The sequence below is a fragment of the Spodoptera frugiperda genome, chromosome 12 (assembly GCF_023101765.2).
Source record: "Spodoptera frugiperda isolate SF20-4 chromosome 12, AGI-APGP_CSIRO_Sfru_2.0, whole genome shotgun sequence".
NCBI lineage: Eukaryota > Metazoa > Arthropoda > Insecta > Lepidoptera > Noctuidae > Spodoptera > Spodoptera frugiperda.
The window spans coordinates 8,504,602-8,527,262 of NC_064223.1; the positions used below are offsets into that span (position 1 = coordinate 8,504,602).

The window sequence follows — 22,661 nt, forward strand, 5'->3', positions numbered from 1 at the left end:
AAATATTACCTCATTTTTTTTCTTTTGAATGAATTCAACATAAAAATGTGTATTTTTTATGAATTTTGTCCCTGATTTAGTGTCCTAAAGTTACAATTTTGCATTTTAAATTATTGTTAGGGTCGGTTCATATCTGACGTAACATGCGTCGCATATTATCGGTCAAATAACGCCAGAACAGACAAAAGTATAGAAAAACACTTGACCATTCACACTCAACCGATGATACGTTCGTCGTATGTTACCTCAGATGTGAACTGACCCTTAATGGAACGAACCAGGGTTAGATTCGTTTATAGTACACCCTTTTATGTTTTATACGAATTATAGAAGTAGTGAATTTGGTTTATAAATAAAACAACGTTCTATTCTAAGTACGACTTTTATATACAAGAGTTCTTAAGCAGCTAAGTAATAAAATTATCATTTGACATGGAACGACTATAGATATCGAATACGACTAAAACTACGAAGTATTAAAGTTAATTTGACAATAAGATATCTAAATCTACAAGTAGGTAGGTAAGAGTTTAATAAATACTACAATATGTACAACAATGCGAATAAATGACACTAGGAATATAATACTTAGTACATTTACCGTAGGATAAGTATGTCTTTTTTTATTAAAACGATTACACGTCGTAATGACAGAATACAGATGTATGATTTTAATGCATCAGCACAAAATGGAAAACATCAATATTATTCATAGCTGAATATACAGCGGTGGGCAAATACGTCTTTAATTTCTACTCAATACAATTTATTGTCGAAATATTTGAAAGTACATACTAAGTTACGTAATAATTGGAATTATAACTTCCGATATGTTACAAAATAACAGACAGTCTTAACGAATAAATAAAACCATTTAAAAAGTGTCAAGAGTTCTAAGTACCTACAGTGAAATACTGATAACGCTTTTCAGAACGTTACTTGCAATTGTTATTCTTCAATATAATATTTATATCTGCGGTATTACAAGTGGTCGATAAAATAGTGTTCCTTGCAATAAAATAAATTGCAAACACATTTCCAGAATTTACCATTATGGTACCTGGAGATTTCAATCGATTTTCTTTATAAAATAATAATTCATAATATTTAGTTCACAGTCGTGTCAGTGCTCTAATATTTTTCCAAAGTCTCCATTGATTCACTTTCACTAAAACTTTTAGGCAAAACTAGTAAATAACCATAATTCCATCTTACAGTCGTTTTATAGATTACAAGAGATAACCGGAACTATTTAATATTAATTGCTTAGAAAGGTAAAATGACTAGTCAAACATTATATTTTATCTCTTTGGTTCAAAATATACTGGTTCGTCTTAAAATTAAACGCAGTAAAATTAATAAAATCGGAGTGTCAATCAGGATTTGGTAACTTGTGGAAAAAACCTACAGGATAGTTTCATTGATATAACCGTAATTTGGGGATATTTTCCTGCAGCTAATGTGGTATGCTTTATTTAAGTTCGATAAGAATAGCCGATGCGTAAGTAGATCAGTTGCAGTAGTGTTCCTCAGTGGTGAGGCGGCAGAGCTGGCAGTCGACGCGGCAGCACCAGTGGTACCGGCAGTGGCAGCGCTCCAGGCGGCTGGAGCGCACGGCGCGCCGCCCGCGCCCGCAGCACAGCCGCCCGCACCCGCCCGCCGCGCTGCCCAGGCTCGCGTTGCACTTCCTGCACGGGGGACAACACTGCTATGTACAGGCTGCTTTGGCAAAATCTCGTATCAGGTTATAGAACAGATCATTTCCAACATTTTTGACAAACAAAGGGATAGGCGGAAATGAATAGTTAATAAAATATTTAACTTTTAGTGTTAATTTCAAATTAGTTACGCGGCAACACTAAAACTGAAACACCTAAAAAGAAACTAGCTTGACGTAATTTTTAATTCGTTTATTTACTATTTATAATTATCAAATAAATAATAATAGTGTTATTTACCACACAGTAATTCCAAATTCACGGAATATGTTTTTTTCAAGTTTGACTCAGAAATATTCTCATAACTTCAACATACCGGGGGACTAATGCCAAAGACTAGACAGTTCTTCAGGATATTTTATATTTTTAAAGATTGTTATGTTATGAGGTATTGTTCGTACCTGCCGTGGGTGCCGAGCGAGCCAGCGGCGGGGTCGGGCTCGCAGTAGTCGGGGCTGGGCGTGACGTAGCGCAGGCGCGGGCGGGCGCGGCGCGCGTGGCGGGCGTGCGGCCGCAGTGCGGGCCGGCGCGCGCCGCCTCGCCCGCCAGCGCCGCCGCCACGCGCGCCAGCGCCGGCAGCGCGCGCCAGCACGTGCGCACCGAGCACGACCCCGACACGCCGTGGCACGTGCACTTCGTGCGCATTCCGGCAGACACCGCCTGCACATGCATACAAGCCGATGCTTGACTAAAAAGTACTTGCGCCAGGAAGTTTCAATACCAGGTAGTCAGACAGACAGTTACATGCAGGAGATAATTATAAAATCTTAACTCATATGTACCTTTCTTCCAAATCGTCCATTCATCAAGTTAGCAGATGCAATAAGCTCTCGCAGTCGTTCAAGTCGTGTTCGCAAATCCACTTGAGGGTCAAACCTTGGGTCGTCAGCTGCCATACGATATTCGATATTGCGGTATCTGGAGCCTCTGTCGTCATAATCATACCTGATGAAAAAGAAAATATCTTAGTACCTACTCTGATATTCAATTAGTTTTCTCTTGATTATATTGCCACGTTATGCGTTTTGCTGTAAAGCCTGACGAAGTCTGATGATCGTCGTGCAATAACGCTTTAATACGCTAACCTCGGTCTAGATCTGAACCTTTTCCGTGTAGGCCGGCCTCGGCGCGGGGAGCGTGGGAGTCGCTTTCGGCCACGACGTCCCTTCTTCTTGGTCTTTGGAGTTAATAGAAACCTTAAATGTTAGCTGGCGCGGGCTGATCGTCCACTAAGATGACTACGGGTGGTATCGTGGTTGGCTCTATAGTTGTTGTAGTAGTGGTAGGTAGCTCCGTCGTAGTAGTCTCTATTTCCAGGATATTTTCCACCTTGCCTTCTCGAACGTCTATTTCATGAGCATCCAGAAATTGTTTCGCAAACCTATAAAAGATACCAAAACAAAAAATCTTTTAACAAACGCATATGTGATGAGTATATATTGATCAACATTTTGCTGTACCTATTATAATGAAGGTATAGGTAGGTATATATGCTAGAGATAGTGAGGCTGCGTAAGTAACACTCGCTCGAGCATGCTAGAAACAAATAAGAGTAATATACCTTTCAGCCCATTGAAAATTATCTCCACATCGTTCGTACCTGCCATGGGTGCCGAGCGAGCCAGCGGCGGGGTCGAGGCTCGCAGTAGTCGGGGTGGGCGTGATCTGTGCGCAGGCGCGGAGGCCGAGCGCGGCGCACGTGGCGGGCGTGCAGCCGCAGCGGGCGGCGCCGCCGCAACGCCCGCCAGCGCCGCCGCCATGCGCGCCAGCGCCGGCAGCGCGCGCCAGCACGTGCGCACCGAGCACGACCCCGACACGCCGTGGCGCGTGCACATCGTGCGCATTCCGGCAGACACCGAGTGCCTGAGAACGATATTAACTAAAAAAGGTACTTGTCCAGGAATTTCAATCAGGTAGTCAGACAGACAGTTACATGCAGGAGATAATTATAAAATCTTAACTCATATGTACCTTTCTTCCAAATCGTCCATTCATCAAGTTAGCAGATGCAATAAGCTCTCGCAGTCGTTCAAGTCGTGTTCGCAAATCCACTTGAGGGTCAAACCTTGGGTCGTCAGCTGCCATACGATATTCGATATTGCGGTATCTGGAGCCTCTGTCGTCATAATCATACCTGATGAAAAAGAAAATATCTTAGTACCTACTCTGATATTCAATTAGTTTTCTCTTGATTATATTGCCACGTTATGCGTTTTGCTGTAGGAAAGCCTGACGAAGTCTGATGATCGTCGTGCAATAACGCTTTAATACGCTAACCTCGGTCTAGATCTGAACCTTTTCCGTGTAGGCCGGCCTCGGCGCGGGGAGCGTGGGAGCCGCTTTCGTCCACGACGTCCCTTCTTCTTGGTCTTTGGAGCTGCACTGGTGTTAGCTGGCGCGGGCTGATCGTCCACTAAGATGACAACGGGTGGTACCGTGGTTGGCTCTATAGTTGTTGTAGTAGTGGTAGGTAGCTCCGTCGTAGTCGTCTCTATTTCCAGGGTATTTTCCACCTTGCCTTCTCTAACGTCTATTTCATGAGCATCCAAAAATTGTTTCGCAAACCTATAAAAGATACCAAAACAAAAAATCTTTTAACACACGCATATGTGATGAGTATATACGTATATTGAAAACAATTTGCTGTATTATAATTCGTAAGTAACACTCACTCGAGCATGCTAGAAACAAATGGAGTAATATACCTACCTTTCAGCCCATTGAAAATTATCTCCACATCCACCCCATTTAAACCTGGCGTGAGGCTCGGCGGGTGTGATCTGTGCCTGCCGCGGAGGCCGAGGCGGCGCACGTGGGGGTGCAGCGCACGAGCACGCCGGCAACGAGCCGGCCGCGCATGCGCGAGCCACCGACCACGTCAGCGCCGCCGCAGACATCGCGTACACGTATGCTTGCTCACGAGTGCCTGAGAACATAACGAAACCTGTGTCTATGAATGTAACCAGTGACTCTGTTTGAGCAATATCCTATCGTTGTAACCATTCAGACCCCAGAGTAACCCATGACTTTACATTGTAAGTATTCGTTTAACTCCATAATATTGAGATGTTAATTAGTTTTTTTATAGATTTGCGTATCTACTGAGAGTAAAGTAGTGCTAGGGTGATGATGTTAATACGCTTCCCAGGATCTGATGATGCTTGCGTGTCTTCTAAGTACTTGTCGGCCCGTTCTGTAGCTTTTAATTCGAAAGATCTAAATGAATTCGATCGCAGTCCGCCATGTCATTTATTATGTGAATAATCTTAACCAATAACGGACGAAAATGCGATTGGTAGAGCTGCGAGGTTGGATATCGAAATGGTTTATGCAACATAACTTTTAGAACTTTCAACTCTATTAAGATTTATTTTGGAAGCACCACTAGTCAGTAATATAATAGCCAAGCACTGATTGGTACAGTGCTAGGAAAATCATTTTAAAAATAAGAGGGGAGGCGGATTCCCTAAGCGACTTTAAGATACGTATAAGTCTTAAAGTTAGGTTTGAGACGGCCTCAATTTGTCCCAACGTAGACCCGAACCAATTTGTACGCCGAGGTACCTAGTATTTTCAGTTTTAGTATGTGTTGGCATCATTGACGTTAATGTGTGTTAACATGTTGCATATAGAACATAATAAGCAGCTTTTCCGTCTGCCGAACTATTCCGAATATCCCGTCACCGGCGAATGCCACTCTATTCATCCGCCGATGTCGACTTTTTTTAGTCAGCGTAATTTATCCGATTTTACGCAAAGTTAGCAGCCGTAGACTTGGTACGTTATGAATTTTAGAACTTTCCGATCTATTTGAATAAAAAGCTCAGCAGATTTCCTTTTGTTAAAGAATTTGATTACCCAACGACCAGCTGTGTTCCGAGCTTTTGATTCTTAATTTTATTGTAATTGTTTTATTGTTCTCGTAACATATTAACTTAATTTATTTTATAAATGTGGACATTTTACCTATGAATAAAATTATATAAGTTAATTTATTTTATAAATGTGGACATTTTACCTATGAATTAAGTTACTTATTATAGATTAACTAACCATTTCATTTGAGAAGTATCCGCCAAGCGTACAGTAGGCAAACGTCTAGTCTATTGTATAAAACTTGAAGCTTTTGTATAAGTGTGGTAATGATAGGCACTTTCTATCAAGGGAATCGTTTTTAATTACAAACGATATCAGCGCGATAAAGCCCGCACGTCCTTAGCTGAGTTAAACAATGGCATCTGACGGGCTTATCACACAGCACATCGGCAGCGCAGACCGCGCGTGAGTGCACAGCTCACGGTTATCGCGGAATGACTTCCCTCCCCCTTCCACCGGCACCCTCACCACCCCGCGCCCTGCACGCTTGATTCATGCGTGTAATTAAATCTTTTGTCCGTCTCGCTGTACCTCGAGCTCGACCCTAAACCCTCACCACTGATCGCATTGTAAGACGAGCTTTCGATCGTCTTTCTAATTTAACAGACTAAAGATAACTTTCGTGCTTTTCACAAGAAAAGCTTTATCTCATCAATAAGGATTCGTAAGATTGATTTATATTTTTAACTTTGTCCGCTTTCCGAAAAAACTGCCTTTCATTCATTTGTGGAGTGCTAGCAGCTCGTCGATAGTTTAAGCTTACAACATTATTCTTGGTGGTGGTCGTGGTGCACTTTATACCACAATATATTAAGGTACCTACATGATGTTTCATAATGATTTTGTCCATATATTATATTTATTTATAAATTTAAACTTTGGAAAAACTAATAATTGTGCTACTTACAGAGTACCTACCTGGCTTATCTTATTGGTATCAGGGGTTCCTTGTGAGTTTTACTTTACTTGGTTAACTTCCATTGCGAAAGATAAATATTTCATGACAAAAACAACCAATTGATGAAGTGTATTTCATAGTTTGATAAAAATGTTCTAATTGATTTGTTCATATGTTTCCAGTCCAAATCAAACAAAAATATTAAAACTGCTGGAAAAGATTACATAAAATGAACAGTTTATAAATATTTATGATGCAATTGAAGGGTTATTCTGATGATGCTAGAATTTTTCTTAAATTTTCCTATGATCATTATCACTATTATGAGTACCATGCTACATGAGATATCAAGACTCACTGCCACACTCAGAGTCATTTAATGCTTACTTAAACTATTCTTTAGTAACGATTTTGTAAGGAAAACAATTGCTAAGGACTAGGTTAAGTAACCATTAAATGTACTCTGAATTTGTAACCCAATGACGACGAATTTGATAGGAAGTTACTAAGTTAGCGAAGTCGCGTGAGGCATTACGTATGTACCGATATATTTTTCGCATGTAAAGCAAAACGTCACGACAACCAGCTCATAACAAAATCAAATATTTGTGATGCCGTGACACCGGCGGTAGGCACCACCTGTCACGTCGAGCAACGATGACGAATATCGCGGCTACATCCAGTGCCGGGGATTCAACGTAATTGAAATTGGTTTTAAAAACGGTGTCATCAATGCGAAAATTGTGCATTGTGCGTGACCAAGATTTTAATATTTAAAAAAAAGTAGTGATATAGAAAAGTGAATATCAAACTCGATATTTTTAAATCTTTTTGTCTAGTGACATTATGCAAAATTAGAGGGACGCTTATCTAAGTAAGTAAGCACCTCGGCTCTTAATGAAAAGTTATTCTTTGTTCATTGCCACGGCGGCCGCAGACTTTATTCGCTTCGTAAAACTTTTAATTAAAATGTATCAAGCCGGGAGCACTCCAAAGATTCCTAACGGTTTTGTTTGTAGCCGACAACGTTCCGTGTCAATTAATTTCCTAAAGTGGGCAGACGGACGCCGAAATGGTGACCAAAAACAATGCTCTGTATTTCGCAGTAGTCGACCGTCGGCATCCGGCCCGCACTCGCTGCCAACTACACAATGTCGCCGACCATGCTAAAACTAGAAAAACTTCCCCATTGTTTGTCTTCTTTTCTATTCCAAACTTTTAGATACTTAGTTGTTTTTGTAACGTCTCTTCGACCGCTGATTGTGAACACCAACATAAAAGGAAATTGAATACCTAGTTTAAAATCTACAAGAATACTAAAAATATATGATAGGTTTAGCTGCAGACAAATACCTAACAGATTTGTTGGTTTAATAAGTATGTATGTAGGTACATAAAGCCACGTCACATTATGGAAGCGAATTATTGTACAAGCAGCCTACGCCGAGGCTCGTGCAAAGTTCGTGCTGGCATAGAGTTATGAAGACATCGCGTGACGTCTTCCGTTATTTAATAAGGTTCCTTCGCCGACTGTACGATCGGCATCGGCACGATTGCCCTTTAATTTCTACTCGATCACTATGAGGGACTAATTAACAATAGAAAATTTAAATTCAAATTAAACAATGGTGTAATTTGAAAATTAATTACCCGAGAAGTGATAAATATGTTCATGTGTCATGTAAATAAAAAGAATGGTCGGAGCGGAACGGTACCCGCGCACCGTTGCTGAAAGAAAGGGCGCTGTCGTCACGCCAGCCGCGCTCGCACAATACATCCAGGGTGATTTAAAAGACTCGACAAACTTGTCTCCCTTATCTTACATTTGTGATGGAAGTAGCAGCTTTTTCTAAAGACGGGAAAACATGTTCTTGTGTTGTATGGGAACAAAACAGCGAGAATAAATACTAACATTGTAAAAAAATGTGTAGTCCATGGGTGCGGTAGTGCTGATCACTTTAAATCAAGTAATCTATCTATTCGTTATCTGATTAAAATAATACAAATATAACAGAAACGATGATACAAACCTGTGAGGAGATCAGGAGTAAATCTGGGAGCAAGTTCAATGGATGAGCAGTTCCAGCGCTCGCCCTGGTGAGCGGAGAGACAGGCAGCCCGAGCGAGGCGCGCAGCTCCCGCCACGTGGGGCATAGCCGAGGGCTGGCGCCGGCACGCGCGCGCCTGCCCGCCCCACAGCCAGCCCGCGCGACGAGCCTCCAAGCAATCATTCTCCGTCCAGTTGCCTTCGCTCTCATGCAAAGCCCTGTATCCAATTCAAAACAATACAATTGTAATGGGCGTACCTGGTTTTTTATAATTTAGATTTTTAGACTAATAAATGGGGTTTCAACCAAAAACTAATTTAAATAAAACAATTTTATGTACTTAATGTAATGTTTATTTGAAAAATGGTAACCATCCATAGCCTAAGTACCTAGGTGTCTAATTAAGTTATACAATGGCAGTGAATTGTTAGTACGTATAAAGTTAGTGCAAAGTCGTTTAACACTATTTAGTAATTTTCTTTTCATGTTCTACGTTATAAGAGGATGATGATCCGTCACCACGTCTGGCTGATTCTGGTCTTTGGCCACGCTGAAAGGCTTCACACATTTCATACAAATAGTTCGGTAGAAAATCAGAACCCTCGCCTTCTCTACGCCGTAGCACGTGGTACGCCTCGCGTAGCGTAGGTTTGGGTGCCAGGCGTAGCTCTAACTCTACGGCTGTAGGAAAATGAGCTGCCAGCGAATAAACTATCTCCAAGTCTGATGGGGACGGTGTTAAATGTCTATAGTTGGACACTTTGTGCAAGAAATATTCTGACATACTGACTCTGGGATTACTCTCGTCGTATTTTCCTAATTTCATGTCGTATAATACCGCTTTTTGTCTGTCGGGGCCCCAGAATTCTAGTTCGAAAGCTTTATAGAATGTTTCCACATCTTTGAACTCACTCCTGAAGCATCGAGCCCACATGAGTGGAACTCCTTCTAAACATGAAATAATGAATGGAAGTTGTTTTTCCTGGGCCATTTTTAATTCGGATATGTAGTACTGTATATTTTCTAAGAAATCCATAGGGTGAGTTTCTCCCACGTCATCAAAATGAGGTCTCTTATTAATAGTTGCAACTATCCAGTCGTTGATATTTTCTGACGATAAATATAAGGTGGTTTTATTCTTTTCTTCATCGAGTTCAACAATTTTTGGCCTGTCCTCCTTACGTGAAGTGCTCGGTTTATCGAACGCAGTTTCAGCTTTACCCAGGTTTGGGAGCGACACGTGGCTGCGTAGTCTAGACGAAGGCATTGGAAGGCTTTGGTAAACATCTTCTTGACTGGAAAAACGGACTCCGAAGCCTAGAGTCGTCGGTTTGTGAATAGAACTAGTGTACATAGAACTCCTGTACAAAATGTCATCCTTCCCAGGTTGTTCTTCTGGTTTCTTTTCCTTTGTCACAGATGAAGATATCTTGTCGACCATCTCAGATAGGTTTGTTACTGAAGATTTAATTTGACGTAAATCAACGAACAAACTCATTATAATGTTCTTTAGTTTTATTCGTCCATTTTCAGATTGTTATTATGTAAACGAGGTCAATGGCTGTAACAAAGTAATACTGGATGTTATGATCGTATCACATGATTAAATGCTTAAGATAAACTACTTCTAATTTAGTTAACTACACGTGCTCGTTCACTGTAAAATACAAAACATAAACTATCCTTCCTAGGTACGCTGTTATTGATTGACTTTTAATTTAACCTGCTACTTGATTGATGACTAGTCAAGTGATCGTAAAAGTGTATTCATGCGCTATTGTATACCAGACAGACCAAAATAAATAAGAGTTATTCATGTAAAACTTACTACTCGTGCTTGTGACTACTACACAATAGAAAGAGCGATCTAGGTAGTCTTTGTGATTCAACACGTTGTTTTATTGTGTATTTAGTAGTCGATGAGCTTTTCCTAACAATACGGGTAAAAATGCAGTGAAATTTATTACCAAAGATCAATAATATTTTTCTCTTTTATGTTTATAATATTTAAATATTTTGCAATAAATAAGTCGAAATTGTAAGACAGTGCGTTGATAATAGTTGAGTATGAGTGGCAGTGCGCTGGGCGGGTAAAGCGTGCGTAGCAAAGTTCGTAGCACAAGGAGCTTACGTGCGACGGCGGCGGGCGGGCACTCCGTACTACCCGCGGACTACAGCGACTGCCGAGGGATGCGGCAGGCGTACTTGCCGCTTTTTATATACAGCTTACGTTACGATAACTGGGTTATCGTAGACGGTATATTAAATTTCATTGACGTTTCGTTGTGCCTGCCAAGGACACGCGTTGCCGATGGTACCGTTTCCAATATTGCGAGGGGAACACGCTTTGTTCAAATATCTAGGTTGAATTCGTGCCATAGTTGTGAAACTAACTGAATTTGTTGCGCTCGTAAAATCATCAACATTATTTGAATTAACTTAATGGTAATCACGCTAATGACAAGCAAAAAGCTGAAAACTTAGTTTTCTGCAGATAACATAATATGTTAACTGTACCTATACCTACTAAAATAATATTAAGTATGTTAATGTAATCTTAATTGGTACTTCTTTTTTGGGACAAGCATAGCAAAACCATTCAAAACCGCTGCAACTCCTCCAGGATCTACTGTAGATACAACCATACACTAAAGTCCGGCGCCCCCAAGGACATTCATCTCACAACGATATAAATCAGAAGATATTATTAGATGAGATTAAAAAAATATAGTTTCCACTTTCCTCGGTGTTTAATGCAAGAGGCAGAATGACTTACGCCTAAAGACACAAAAGAGATTACACAACTGGGTAAAGCTCAGTCGTCAAGCACAAGGGAAATATACCTACTTGCTTCAAATAATAAGCATGGCAAAAATGCAATCAACAGTCGGAAGACGTCCACTGGTCCGTATAATAAGCTACACCAGATGAAACAATTAAATTATCTAGCATAGTGTTACGGTTCATATTGCCAGAAACCACACTGCCAAAGTATGTGATATCATCACAGTAGTCACTATAGTCAAAATTAAATACTCTACTACCTATTTTATGTAACTTGATTTGATTTGATATATTATAACGGGTTAGTTGAAGCTTCCCAAAATTAAGTAAAATATAATGAGATGTTCCGACTGTGACAGGTATTAAATAGGGTTAGCTCGCAATTACAGCTTCAAAGGTAGGTTTGCCGTTAGTTATTACCGACTACACTGCAAGTTCATTATTGATGCATTAGTTCCGCGGCTGGCCGCCGCTCCGTTGCGCATATCTTTGCGACCGAATGAACAATAAACAACCTGCCGGCCTTCCTTCCATGCTTTTTAGCTTAACATGAACCTCGACAGCAAGGGGAAAGTGCGTGCTGTGCGTGTCTTTGTCTCGACGTGTTTGTATACATTTTTAAAACAAAATATAGGCTGTCATAGTAAAGAGTTGTATGTAAGTATGTACATACAGTATATGCTAAAAAGGATCAGTTATTAGGTAATATTTTTTATACTTTAAATAGTTTAGTCCTATTAAACAATAGGTTAAAAGCTATCTTTTAGTTTAGACGATAGCCGAAAACGGTGGATTCTGAATGTAAACTGGCAAATAGGTGCTTACCTATATGTTCTAGTAGGTAGTCTTAGTTAGCATCAAAAATCCTAATTAAAAAGCCGTCATAGAAATTAGCTTTATTTCCTTGGCAAAGTCAGTGTAACCGTGTAATATTGAGGAAGAGTGCGGAGGGGGGGTGACACACAGCGCACGCGACGTCACCACTCACGGCAGCTATCATGACGAGCGACGGGCCACGTCACTCGGCCCGCATGCAACCACTCGCTAATAGCAGCCTGCAAACTTGGAAACAGCTACGCAGCACGCATCCGCAGAACAGCGCAGCACCAATTGACTCCGGCCATCACGTCACGGTGCTACGAGCCCAAAGCTTCCGTAATCCTACTATTATGGTTAATTCATGTGGAATGTAATTGTTCCGTTGTTGGACTCCGGCCGGGAACATTATCGCATTCGTCACGCCGCGCACGTGTACGTTTGATCTAATAAAATAATTCCCGTATCAAATTTTACGCGCCTATCTCGATCTGGTAGACAAAGAACCGTGCAGAGGGGCACAGGGTTTCGCTTTGTCATAACTGGTCGTTGGCACAAAAGACCACCCAGTATTTTTGGGTAGATCTCTTTGTGTTGTACATGCAGATAAAATAGGCCGTCACAATGTAATTTTTCTAATACCGAAAAGGGTCACATGTCTACGCAATAATAAAGCCATAGCATTATTAAAAATGGCAACTAAAAATATATAACAATACTCGTACACCGATTTGGTATTACAAGACAACAGATCCAAATTGTGCGTACCTATTTTTAAAAACGCGAAATAGATTTTATAACATATTTTCTTTGAATTTATCTACCACTGTACCACCTAATTTAGGTACCTACTAATAATTATTTTCCTCATAACTGTCCAGCTGAAATAGAGATTTCTACGTTACCTATATTATATTTGTTAAAATTACAATATGTCTAGCAATGTTTGGTGGATATTTTATTTCTTTGAATCATTATTTTTGCTGTTGCGAAGTTTGCCAGCCTGTTACTTTAAAATTGTAAAACATTTAAAACATCGTCAAAATCCCACGATGGAGCAAAAACCCGTTTGGGGCGCAATACAGCTGACGCGGCTGCAGCGGCAGCGGCGCGTCACTGATTCCACTTTAATGATGATTAAATGTTATATGATTGTTGTGGCGTGTGTAGCAGCCCCTGTGGCCACCGGCCTGCATCGCAGCCTAAGGGAAGTTTAAAGGAAACTTTTGTTGTAGCTATCGACTTTTAAATGTGAATTTAATTAGCATAAATACATTTTAAGTACTACTGAACATCACGTCGTGACATTTAGTACTTCTAAATGTTGCATTAACGCTTTGATATTAATTGTCAAATACTTTCAATTCAATTTATTTATTTCCGATTACAAATATCCATTTGGTTAGCAATATCAAAAACACTTAACCTATGTTCGTCTCTATTTACAGACAAAAACATTAAATAAATAATCCCCTTTACGAAACTATGTGGATTTGTCGAATCATTTCCAAGCCCACATCCTCTAATATGTACCATGCTCAGTAATCAACAAGAGGTAGGTACATTCAATCAACAATTACGTAACGTTAGCGAAAGATCACAATTTGTTCCAATCAGTTACAAGGGCTGCCTTTCCTCCCAGTCACTGTCAGCTACCTCGCTCCATTACACACGGGACAATGATACCCTAATTATGAACCATTTGACACATAGAAAGTGCCTAATAACTATACGTAATCAAGATGTACAATTTCCATTTGGTAAATGTGCGCATATAAATGAAAATTGCAAAATTTATATTCATATGAAATTCGCGCTCGAGAATAGTAATAGCACATTAATATGAGGGATATCATAAACGGTATCAAATGGGATATTGTACGCGAATATCAGCCTAATTAAACATAAAGTATTCAGCGAGTTTATACGCCAGGCACGTGTCACAGAAATACATTCGATTTAAATGTAGGTAAGTGGCCGTTCAAGTGGGAAGTGGGAATAATTGAAACAAATGCAAGGATTACTCAACAAATTGTTCAATACAATAGCTATTTATCTAAGTCACCACGCTGAAAGGAGCACTTGTTTCGTTTTATTGGTTGGTATAGTGGCAGCGTCCTAAAGTTTAACTTTATAGTCAATACTCATTGATTCCACTTTCAAGTTAGGTACTTATACAACGGATGGTTCAGTAGGTACCTATAATAAAGGCTTCGATTATCTCATCAGTACTAAATAATGACAGTACTGTATAACCATCTATAAATCTATCTACATAAAATACGTACCTAGTCACAGTATATAATGTATACTGTGCTAAAGTTTAATAAATCATTAATTTGAAATGCAAAAAATATAAAAAAGGAAAGTATAATATGATAGGCATTAACACCTCTATTTTCAAACATAGAAGTAAATATGTAGAGAGGTGGGTAGTAGACTAACTTTTTTAATAGATAAAGAGCAAACGATATAAATTAAAGGTAGGGCGACAACTGTCGTTTAATAGCCAAACATTGGATATTTCGAGACATGTTTCGACACTCATTCAGATATGCAGCTGCGTTATTTTAGATGTTAACACGAGGATGTGGTCGTGTGGGAGAAAAAAGGTAAAAAACACAAGTCAGTAAATCTTGTCAACTAATCCTCCCAGAGAAATGAAGGAGATTATAAACAAGTATTTTTTGCAAGTTGTGAGAGGGAATAGAGTGCCGAGACGTGCCTTATCTTTATAGAGAAGAGAGCTTGTAGCACGCTGGACAAAATGACATATTAAAACTGTGATGGCAACCCCATATTACTGCCGCGACGTGAATTATTTGGGTATTTTTACAGGGGATTGTAATAAGTAATTCTCAGGTTATTTGGTTATGTAAATGCGCTACGTACCTACCTGCGCATCTATGCATCTGCTTGTTGCTAGCTCATAATTCACGTTATTTGTTCTGTCATGAGTAAATTAGACAAGTTTAATATAATTATCTCCAAATACAAAGTGTTAATTAATTATTAATGAATATTACAAATTTCCTGAAGGCGAATCATATAGACAATTTCGGGCGGGCGCGTTGGGCGGGCAGATCGTGTAGCGCGGGAAGTACGCGCGTGAGTCAACGGCGGCCAGACAGCGTGCCGCCCCCCTCACGCCACCGAACTGCACCCCCGCACCTCGGCTTCAAGCGCTAATTACTATTAGTATTGCCACTTCTTGCCTTTGAGTTACTTACATTTTCTTTGTCGCTACTTACTTCTTTTGAAGCTGTTAAGTAATTGACAAGGAGTTCTTCGATTTTAACGTGTTTATTTTGTAAATGGTTCTTTAGTTCCATTTAGTTTATTAATTAAAAGATTTATGAAATACGCTATTTTCTTTTAACACAGATAAACCTTGAAGTAATCATAATAAATGAACGAATTCTTACACAAGTACATGCTTAAAATATACTTAATACTTTATCGGGTACAATTGATTAATGAAGCATACTTACTTCAAAAAGGTTGCCGTCGATACGGCCGAACAAGAAATGTGTGATAAAAATAAAAGGCGAACAAATACGGCGGTGAGGATGTCGGTAATTTATGAATTTGTCAGGACAAACTGAACATCGCCGTCGGTGTAAATAAAGAGCACCGCAGCGTGGATAAATTTGTGTCAGATCAAATGAATCGTGCACACAGCGATTTGTTGCACTTATTGCCCGCTCCACCCTCAGGCGACTAACAAAAACAATCCTTCGAGATGTTGAAGAATTAAGTCGTTTGTTCTCGGTTAAGATAAATTGGAGAGCTTCCCATGTACGCAGAAGCTACCTACCTTAAAATGTGTTTTCAAAGTAGGGTTGTATTCTTGTACTTATTATAACACCGCGACTTTGACAACTTTTAAATGACCTAAGGTGACCTAAGGTGTAATGAAGGCTATTAATTAAAAGAACTTTTTTAAAACTTTCTAAATTTCTAATACGATACTTCTCGTACTTTTTTTGTGAACCTACACAAAAAGCTGACAACTTGCACCTACGAGTTGTGAGCTGAGACCTGTGGCAGCAGCACTAAGTGGAACTTGAACCCTCGAAGCCTTTCACAGTTTTATTTGGCTCCCGGGTAAAACATGTAACTACGCAGGCGCCGGCAACGCACCTGTGACTCCTCTGGTGTTGCGGGTGTCCATGGGCGGCGCTGATCGCTTACCATCAGGTGACTCGTTTGCCACCTATTCCATAAACAAACTAAGTCGTTCGTCTAATCAGTACCTACCTATTATTGTAAGATAAAGATATCGATCTGATTTGGGCAACCAACTCAGTGTAACATGTCACGGGTTCGATTCCCGCACGGGATAATTCTTTAGGTGATCCATTTATTGTTGTTTTGAGTATCACGTGCGCTACTGTTTTGTTAACCCCTAAAATCAAACTTCAACGTTAAGGCCATAGGACTTGGTGCCATAGTGCAACAATTTAACGTAAATTAGGCAGTAAAGTAGTAATTATTTAAATTGCTTTAAACAAAAATACTGAAATATTAAAAAAAAAACTGTCCATTTTGTTAATGATAAGTTCCTTTTTACATAAGCCATTCAGTTGCAAGATTAGACCTAATAAAATCGAACGTGATAACTATTAACAAAAAATACCCACCTCAAATGTACCGTGGATTTGTAGAATGAGAACCCACCAATTAGGTCCCAATTAAATGAATTTAATTGCATTCATTGATTTATCACGTTTCAATCACAGCAGTCCTATACCTTATAGATGACATAAATCCGTCCTTTCCGAGAAAAATAAAATAGCTAGTTATAGAACGCGTGTCCAGCACAGTGCAATAAAATAAATCTTTTACTAAGTGGCTCATATTTTACCTTCGTCCGCACTCGGCAGGCGTACCTACGTCGTGGGCTACCTACATACGTTACGCTGAAGGGGGAATTCAATAAAAATCACAATCGTAAAAACTAAGACGGCAGCCATATAAAAATACCTAAGAAAGCATTAAGAGCCGTCCCCTAATAATAGGTCCCGCCAGATGCACGGGACGGCCGCCTGGAAAAGTCACAGTGGGAACTCGAGCGAGGGAAATTATTTTTTCGGTCTACCACACACGGCCCTTGCTAACTCAGCGAAAACTGAGACCGCTCCTCTCACTGGAATCACTTAGACGACGACATTTTACTGTAAAACTTTGGATACGAGAGGAAGTAATGTGTAATAATATAAAAATATATTGGGCCAAACATCGGGAATGTTCCGGGAATATTCAATACTTCCTTGACTTCGATGAATAAAGGAAACGAAAAGAATATTAATTTCATAAAATGTCTAGGTATTCAGTCAGTACTTCAATGGGTATACCATCAAGAACTTTATCTTATTAGAAATAATTAAATAAAAAATTAGAAAATGTATAGGTAACTTATGAGTATCAATTATCATTAACGAAAGAAAACATTCAACAAACGATAAATACAACACGAGTAAGTAGGTACCTACCGTAATAATGAAATAATTAAAGCTATGCCGAAAATCGTGTTCGTAGCAAAGCTCACATTTCCCGGGATATTAGCGAGTGTAATCTCGGGGCGAATAATTGCGGATTGCAACTGAACAACGGTGCTCATTAGTGCAATGTTCAATTAGGGAGCGTCGATGGACGGGGAGAACCGACCCGTTACAACCGCTTTAAATCCTGTGGATGTTTCAAATGGTACAATAACAATGTAATTTTGTACCTACCGTTTTGTGCTTTTGTGATGGCTACTGTATTGATTAATTCGCTTTAAGCATTCGTTAATTACGTGAAGCCCGTAATAGGCTGGACTGTGTTGTTTGATTCACGTTAATGATGTTAATCCGAATTGCCTGTTACGTTAACGTATTTATATTATAATCCCACAGTGAACTTATCAAAATGTTAATTAACACAGTAGATACCTACCCAGTTTTATTAATTTCATCGAAATCTCATTCATTAATAACTACGGTTCATTAATTAATACCTACTTTACATGCCTACTGTCTGTGTCGTGCTTGTCTTTTGTTCTTTACTAGTTTCCGTCGGCGTGAAACAAAGCTTGCGTTGTATTGTGTCTTGTGTACTGTGTACTGTGTGGTGTATATGTACATAAATATTAATATTTCTGTGAGTGTATATGCGTGTGAGATTATCGAAAGCCAATTACCACCCACTTTGAGTGCCGGTTCGAGTGTACATAGGCGGTGCCCGCCGTTTGCTTGCGTCAAGTGACGCATCTGCTCGTTAGTTGTCGTATCTTAATTAACATCAAAAATATATCTACCTAATGTATATGTATAGGTAATTACCATATCCATGATTTTCATAAACTTTCAGAATTCAATTACATTTCAATCGCTATCAGCTAATTACAAGTCCTGCTAACATTTTTTATCCTTGACCAGCAAACCGTATAGGTACCTATCAGTGAAGCGATAAACACAAGTTACCTGATATTTAATTTATGTATGTATTTATCTATTAGTGTTATCTATAATAGGGATGGGTTGGCTGTCATTGCAACGGCAAGTCCCCTCTTTGAGGAGCGGCTTGAGAGACGCTACGGCGTCCTCGCATCACATAGCGCCTGACGCAATTGCTTACCGGACATGAGAGCTTCGGTAGGGCGTTCCTCTTTTGATGGAGCGGAAGGAAATGCCGTCATCACTGCAAATACCGCCCAGAGGACATGGTGAAACGTACGGAAGCAGTCTGCCTTGCATGGGAGTGGTCGGCGACGGCAACCTCTCGCGTCCAGCCCTGAATCTAATCGGATCGAGAACGATTGGGATACCGTCTCCTTCTTCTACGAAGAGATGACCTCTTCTAGCTAGCTAAGTAGGAGGCGGGGCACATGAGGCAACGAATTACTACGCCCTCACATCCCAGCCGTCGCGAAGGACACTCTGAACGTCGGGGATCGCTAGATGATCTTCGGCCACCGTAAAACATGGGCCTATGAACGGCGAGCACGGGTAGCTCGCTCCCCAACCAAACCCTTGAATGCGGCGCGCCGCGTTCAAGAGCGTTAAAGAGCCATCAGACCGCCACAGATGGGGCCCAGTAGGGCTGATGCCGACACGAAACTGCGGACTGCCTAGAGGGTTTCCGGGGCTCCGCGCTCCGGCTCAAAAAGCAAAAATAGGAACGGGGTGATCATTAGTCAGTAAGAGTCTAACATTCCCTCTTGTCTAGCCCAAGGCGAGAGAGTCCAAGGCGATTGGATGATTTTCACCCCTCAAAAAAAACCGTAATAAGAAATGCGAAAACCATCGCAAGCGTCCTATCACTTCTCCTGTCGAGCCGACCCATTCGTGCCGAAACATCGCTATCCCACACTTAAAAGTGATAAAATACGTACTAAACATGTACGTATTCAGTAGTTTTAGAGTTTTTCGGCTAGTTGGCGTAAAGCTGTAGTGCTACAACGTCATGTGGGTTCGATTTCTGCGTTGATGCCGATCCTATTTTCCAATAAGGAGCAGTGTGTTCTCTTGATGACAACGGCATTGTTCATTCGTCCAACTGGTAGATAGTGAAGTTAAAGATAATTTTACGACCTAATTTGCAATTTTATAAAATACTAGCTGACCCGGCAAACTTCGTACCGCCTCAAACATTTTTTTCTCACCTTTTAGACCTGCCCTAGACTTGCACAAATAATTCAAGACCAAAATTTGCCAAATTGGTCCACCCGTTCTCGAATTGTAGTGAGACTAACGAACAGCAACTCTCTCACGCGACGCGCTTTAAAGAGCCATCGACGATGGTCTGGATCTGGTCGGGCGGCGAGCCCTTTATCGCCGTCCACAGACCCGCACTTACGGTGTGTCACTCGTGACGGCTCACCCGCCCTGCGTTCTCCTTAGCTAGCATGACTGCTTCGCAAAAGGAGGAGATGCATCCCAGTCCCCCTTGTTCCATACGTTGCTTAGCCCATGCAGGGCCCACCGCTGTCTGAGAGTGAGTCTGACACTCCTTCTCACATCACCCAATACGAAAGAAGACATTGGATGATGTTATCTCAAATAAGGCGGCAGAAGTCGGTGGATGATGGTTTCCTCTTACAAAAAAAGGCGGCAGAAGTCGTTGGATGATGTTCCCCTCTCAAAAAAGGCGGCAGAAGTCATTGTATGATTTTACTTGGAAGTCAAAGGTATTTTCAAGTCAAGTCCAAATTAGGAAAAGGCCCCAATTTTGATGGACATGGAGACCTTGGGTTTACCATTACATTGTTTGTGTGCGTTGAAAGTTATTGTGGGTTAAAATACAATATTTCAAGCGTTTTTTATTTTTCTTAAAATTGTGATTGATCTGGATAACGTCCAGGAATCGCCATCTTTAAGATTCAAATTATAAAAATCACGTTTTATAAAATATCACGTAGGTCCTAAGCGAAATTTCATGGTTGAAATAAAATTATTTAACTTTTCTGCAAATAGGCTAAATAAAATAAGAGCACTTATCTGCAATAATAAAAGAGCACTTTTACACGTCAAAAATTATAAAAAGATATTCTAGATGAGGTCGGCTTTAGGTAGTGTACCTACCTACTTACGCGCTTACCTATTTAAAGCGCTTTTTATTTAACGTGATTTCACAGGTAGGTCTAGTCCATGAACTGTTGTTGTGATAGTTTTGAGGGACAATACTTTCTAATTGCATGATATAAATATTGGTTTTTATTTTTTAATTATAGACTTTTAATCCCAAATAACTTTCAACGCACACGTGTCGATAGCGACTTTTGACAGTTGATTAATAACGGTTAATTCAATTTAACTTATAATGTAGGTAGGTATGTTATTAGACAACTAATTTGATGTCTACTTTGAGCAGACTAAGTATGTGCCTAATTTGCAAATACTTACAAATCTGTGCCGCGACCATTGCGCATCAAGCATTTAATTTTTTTAAGTTAATATTCGCATGTCTAAAAAATGTCTTTTGTTACGTTAGGTAGGTTGTATGCCCCTTCTAAGATCTACAAAGGTGGAAAACATCGTGAGGAAGCCTGGGCTTATAATCTCTAATTAAGTACCTATAAAAAGTTAGAAATATTCAACCCGCATTGAACAAATGTGGTGATTATTGCTCAAATCTCTTTGCGAGAGGGCTTTGGTCAGCAGTGGCTACTTATCTACCTAAAATCTGTTGATGTGAAGATGTGATCTTAACTAAGTGTATTACCTAGGTATCTTAGATTAATATTTGTAGGTAATCAATCACATTTACAATTTTTTTATTATTTAAAAAAACGAACAATTTGAGCACGAACAAATTAACAATTACCTAATAGGTTATTTCAGAAGCATATATTTCGAGAAAAGAAATTTAAATTATTTAAATTAAATATGTTGTTTTATGCTTATGCTCTATGCTACGTTAGATTAAAAAATATAACAAAACATTACTTACAACCATCGAATCGCCTTAGTCGACTTCGGTAAAAACACAAAGAATAAAATAAACGCAATGTAACAACGCATCACAAAATAAAATCGATCACTGCATTGCAAATACACGAACGAATCGTTGAAAATAAATGAATAAAAAGAAAATAAAACGCGCGAAAATTATTGGCGGGAAAATTTCGAGAGTGTCGGATAGTCCAACGGGCAGCGAGCGGTGCGAGATGAGCGCTCTCGAGCTGCGATTGCGACAGAATGCACGACTGCGACCACCTCTGCCACTCTCGGCCAGTGGTCAGGCAGACAAAACGCGCCGCCGCCGCAACCGGCGAGATCGTCAAAGATTAATGCTTTCTCCAGTAAGGACACACTTAAGAGTAGTTATTGCGCTTTGGTAATCTCCTCCTGTCACATCCTGGAATGATTGGGCGTAAATAACAAGTTGGTACCAATAATAAAAAATAAGAAACTAAGCTGAGCATAGTTTATCTTAAAATTATTGGCGAAAGAGGCTAACTATAAAAAATATTATTTGAAGGAATCCGCCTGTTTAGAAGCTGACACACAGACAGGCCAAATTTAGATTTTTTGCGTCAGGGCTGCTGGTAGCAATACCTACTGATTGATGTCTTTTCACATCATAGACACATTTTATAAGCATTGTTCGTTGTGATCTTATTGATACTTGAATATATGATTTAATACTAACAACTTTCAAACTCAGTATTTACATATTCAGTACTCAATGAAAGCAGGTTCTCATAGGCACAAATATGCAACCGGTTCACATTCCCCTGACAGTGGCGCGCGGCGAATCGGGCGGGCGGGCGGACACGCGCTCCCCACGCAAGCGGTACAACCCACTTATCAATTCAGTCGAGTGGGCATTCATTCATTGTGAAGCATTGTGCCTATTATGCGCGGATTCGGTGCTTATTTACCCGTTCACATGCCACTAGAGTAGAGTACGTCACTGTGGCTACATATCTCTGAAAGCCCTTTTATTCTTTAACTCTCTTCTGCTCGGAATCACTTAGCTTTCCTTATACTATATCCTTTCCACTATGGACGAAACCCTAATAAAACTACCGCT

The 22,661-nt window shown here is 40.1% G+C and overlaps 2 protein-coding genes across 2 annotated transcripts; both read right to left on the reverse strand.

Moving 5' to 3' along the window:
* Window positions 1-33: 33 nt before the first annotated feature.
* On the reverse strand, window positions 34-21,878 carry LOC118262404 (protein Wnt-11b-2). The gene is given in 8 exon segments (XM_035573717.2): window positions 34-1,688; window positions 2,120-2,243; window positions 2,246-2,378; window positions 3,690-3,852; window positions 3,996-4,283; window positions 4,428-4,644; window positions 8,523-8,758; window positions 21,576-21,878. Coding segments are annotated over 8 exon segments (1,410 nt in total). The 5' UTR covers window positions 21,647-21,878; the 3' UTR covers window positions 34-1,510.
* On the reverse strand, window positions 8,865-11,005 carry LOC118262405 (uncharacterized). The gene is made up of 2 exons (XM_035573720.2): window positions 10,672-11,005; window positions 8,865-10,101 (listed from the first exon to the last, which is right to left on the reverse strand). Exon 2 carries the CDS (start codon window positions 10,036-10,038, stop codon window positions 9,004-9,006), a length of 1,035 nt encoding a protein of 344 aa, XP_035429613.2. The 5' UTR covers window positions 10,039-10,101; window positions 10,672-11,005; the 3' UTR covers window positions 8,865-9,003.
* Window positions 21,879-22,661: the final 783 nt, after the last annotated feature.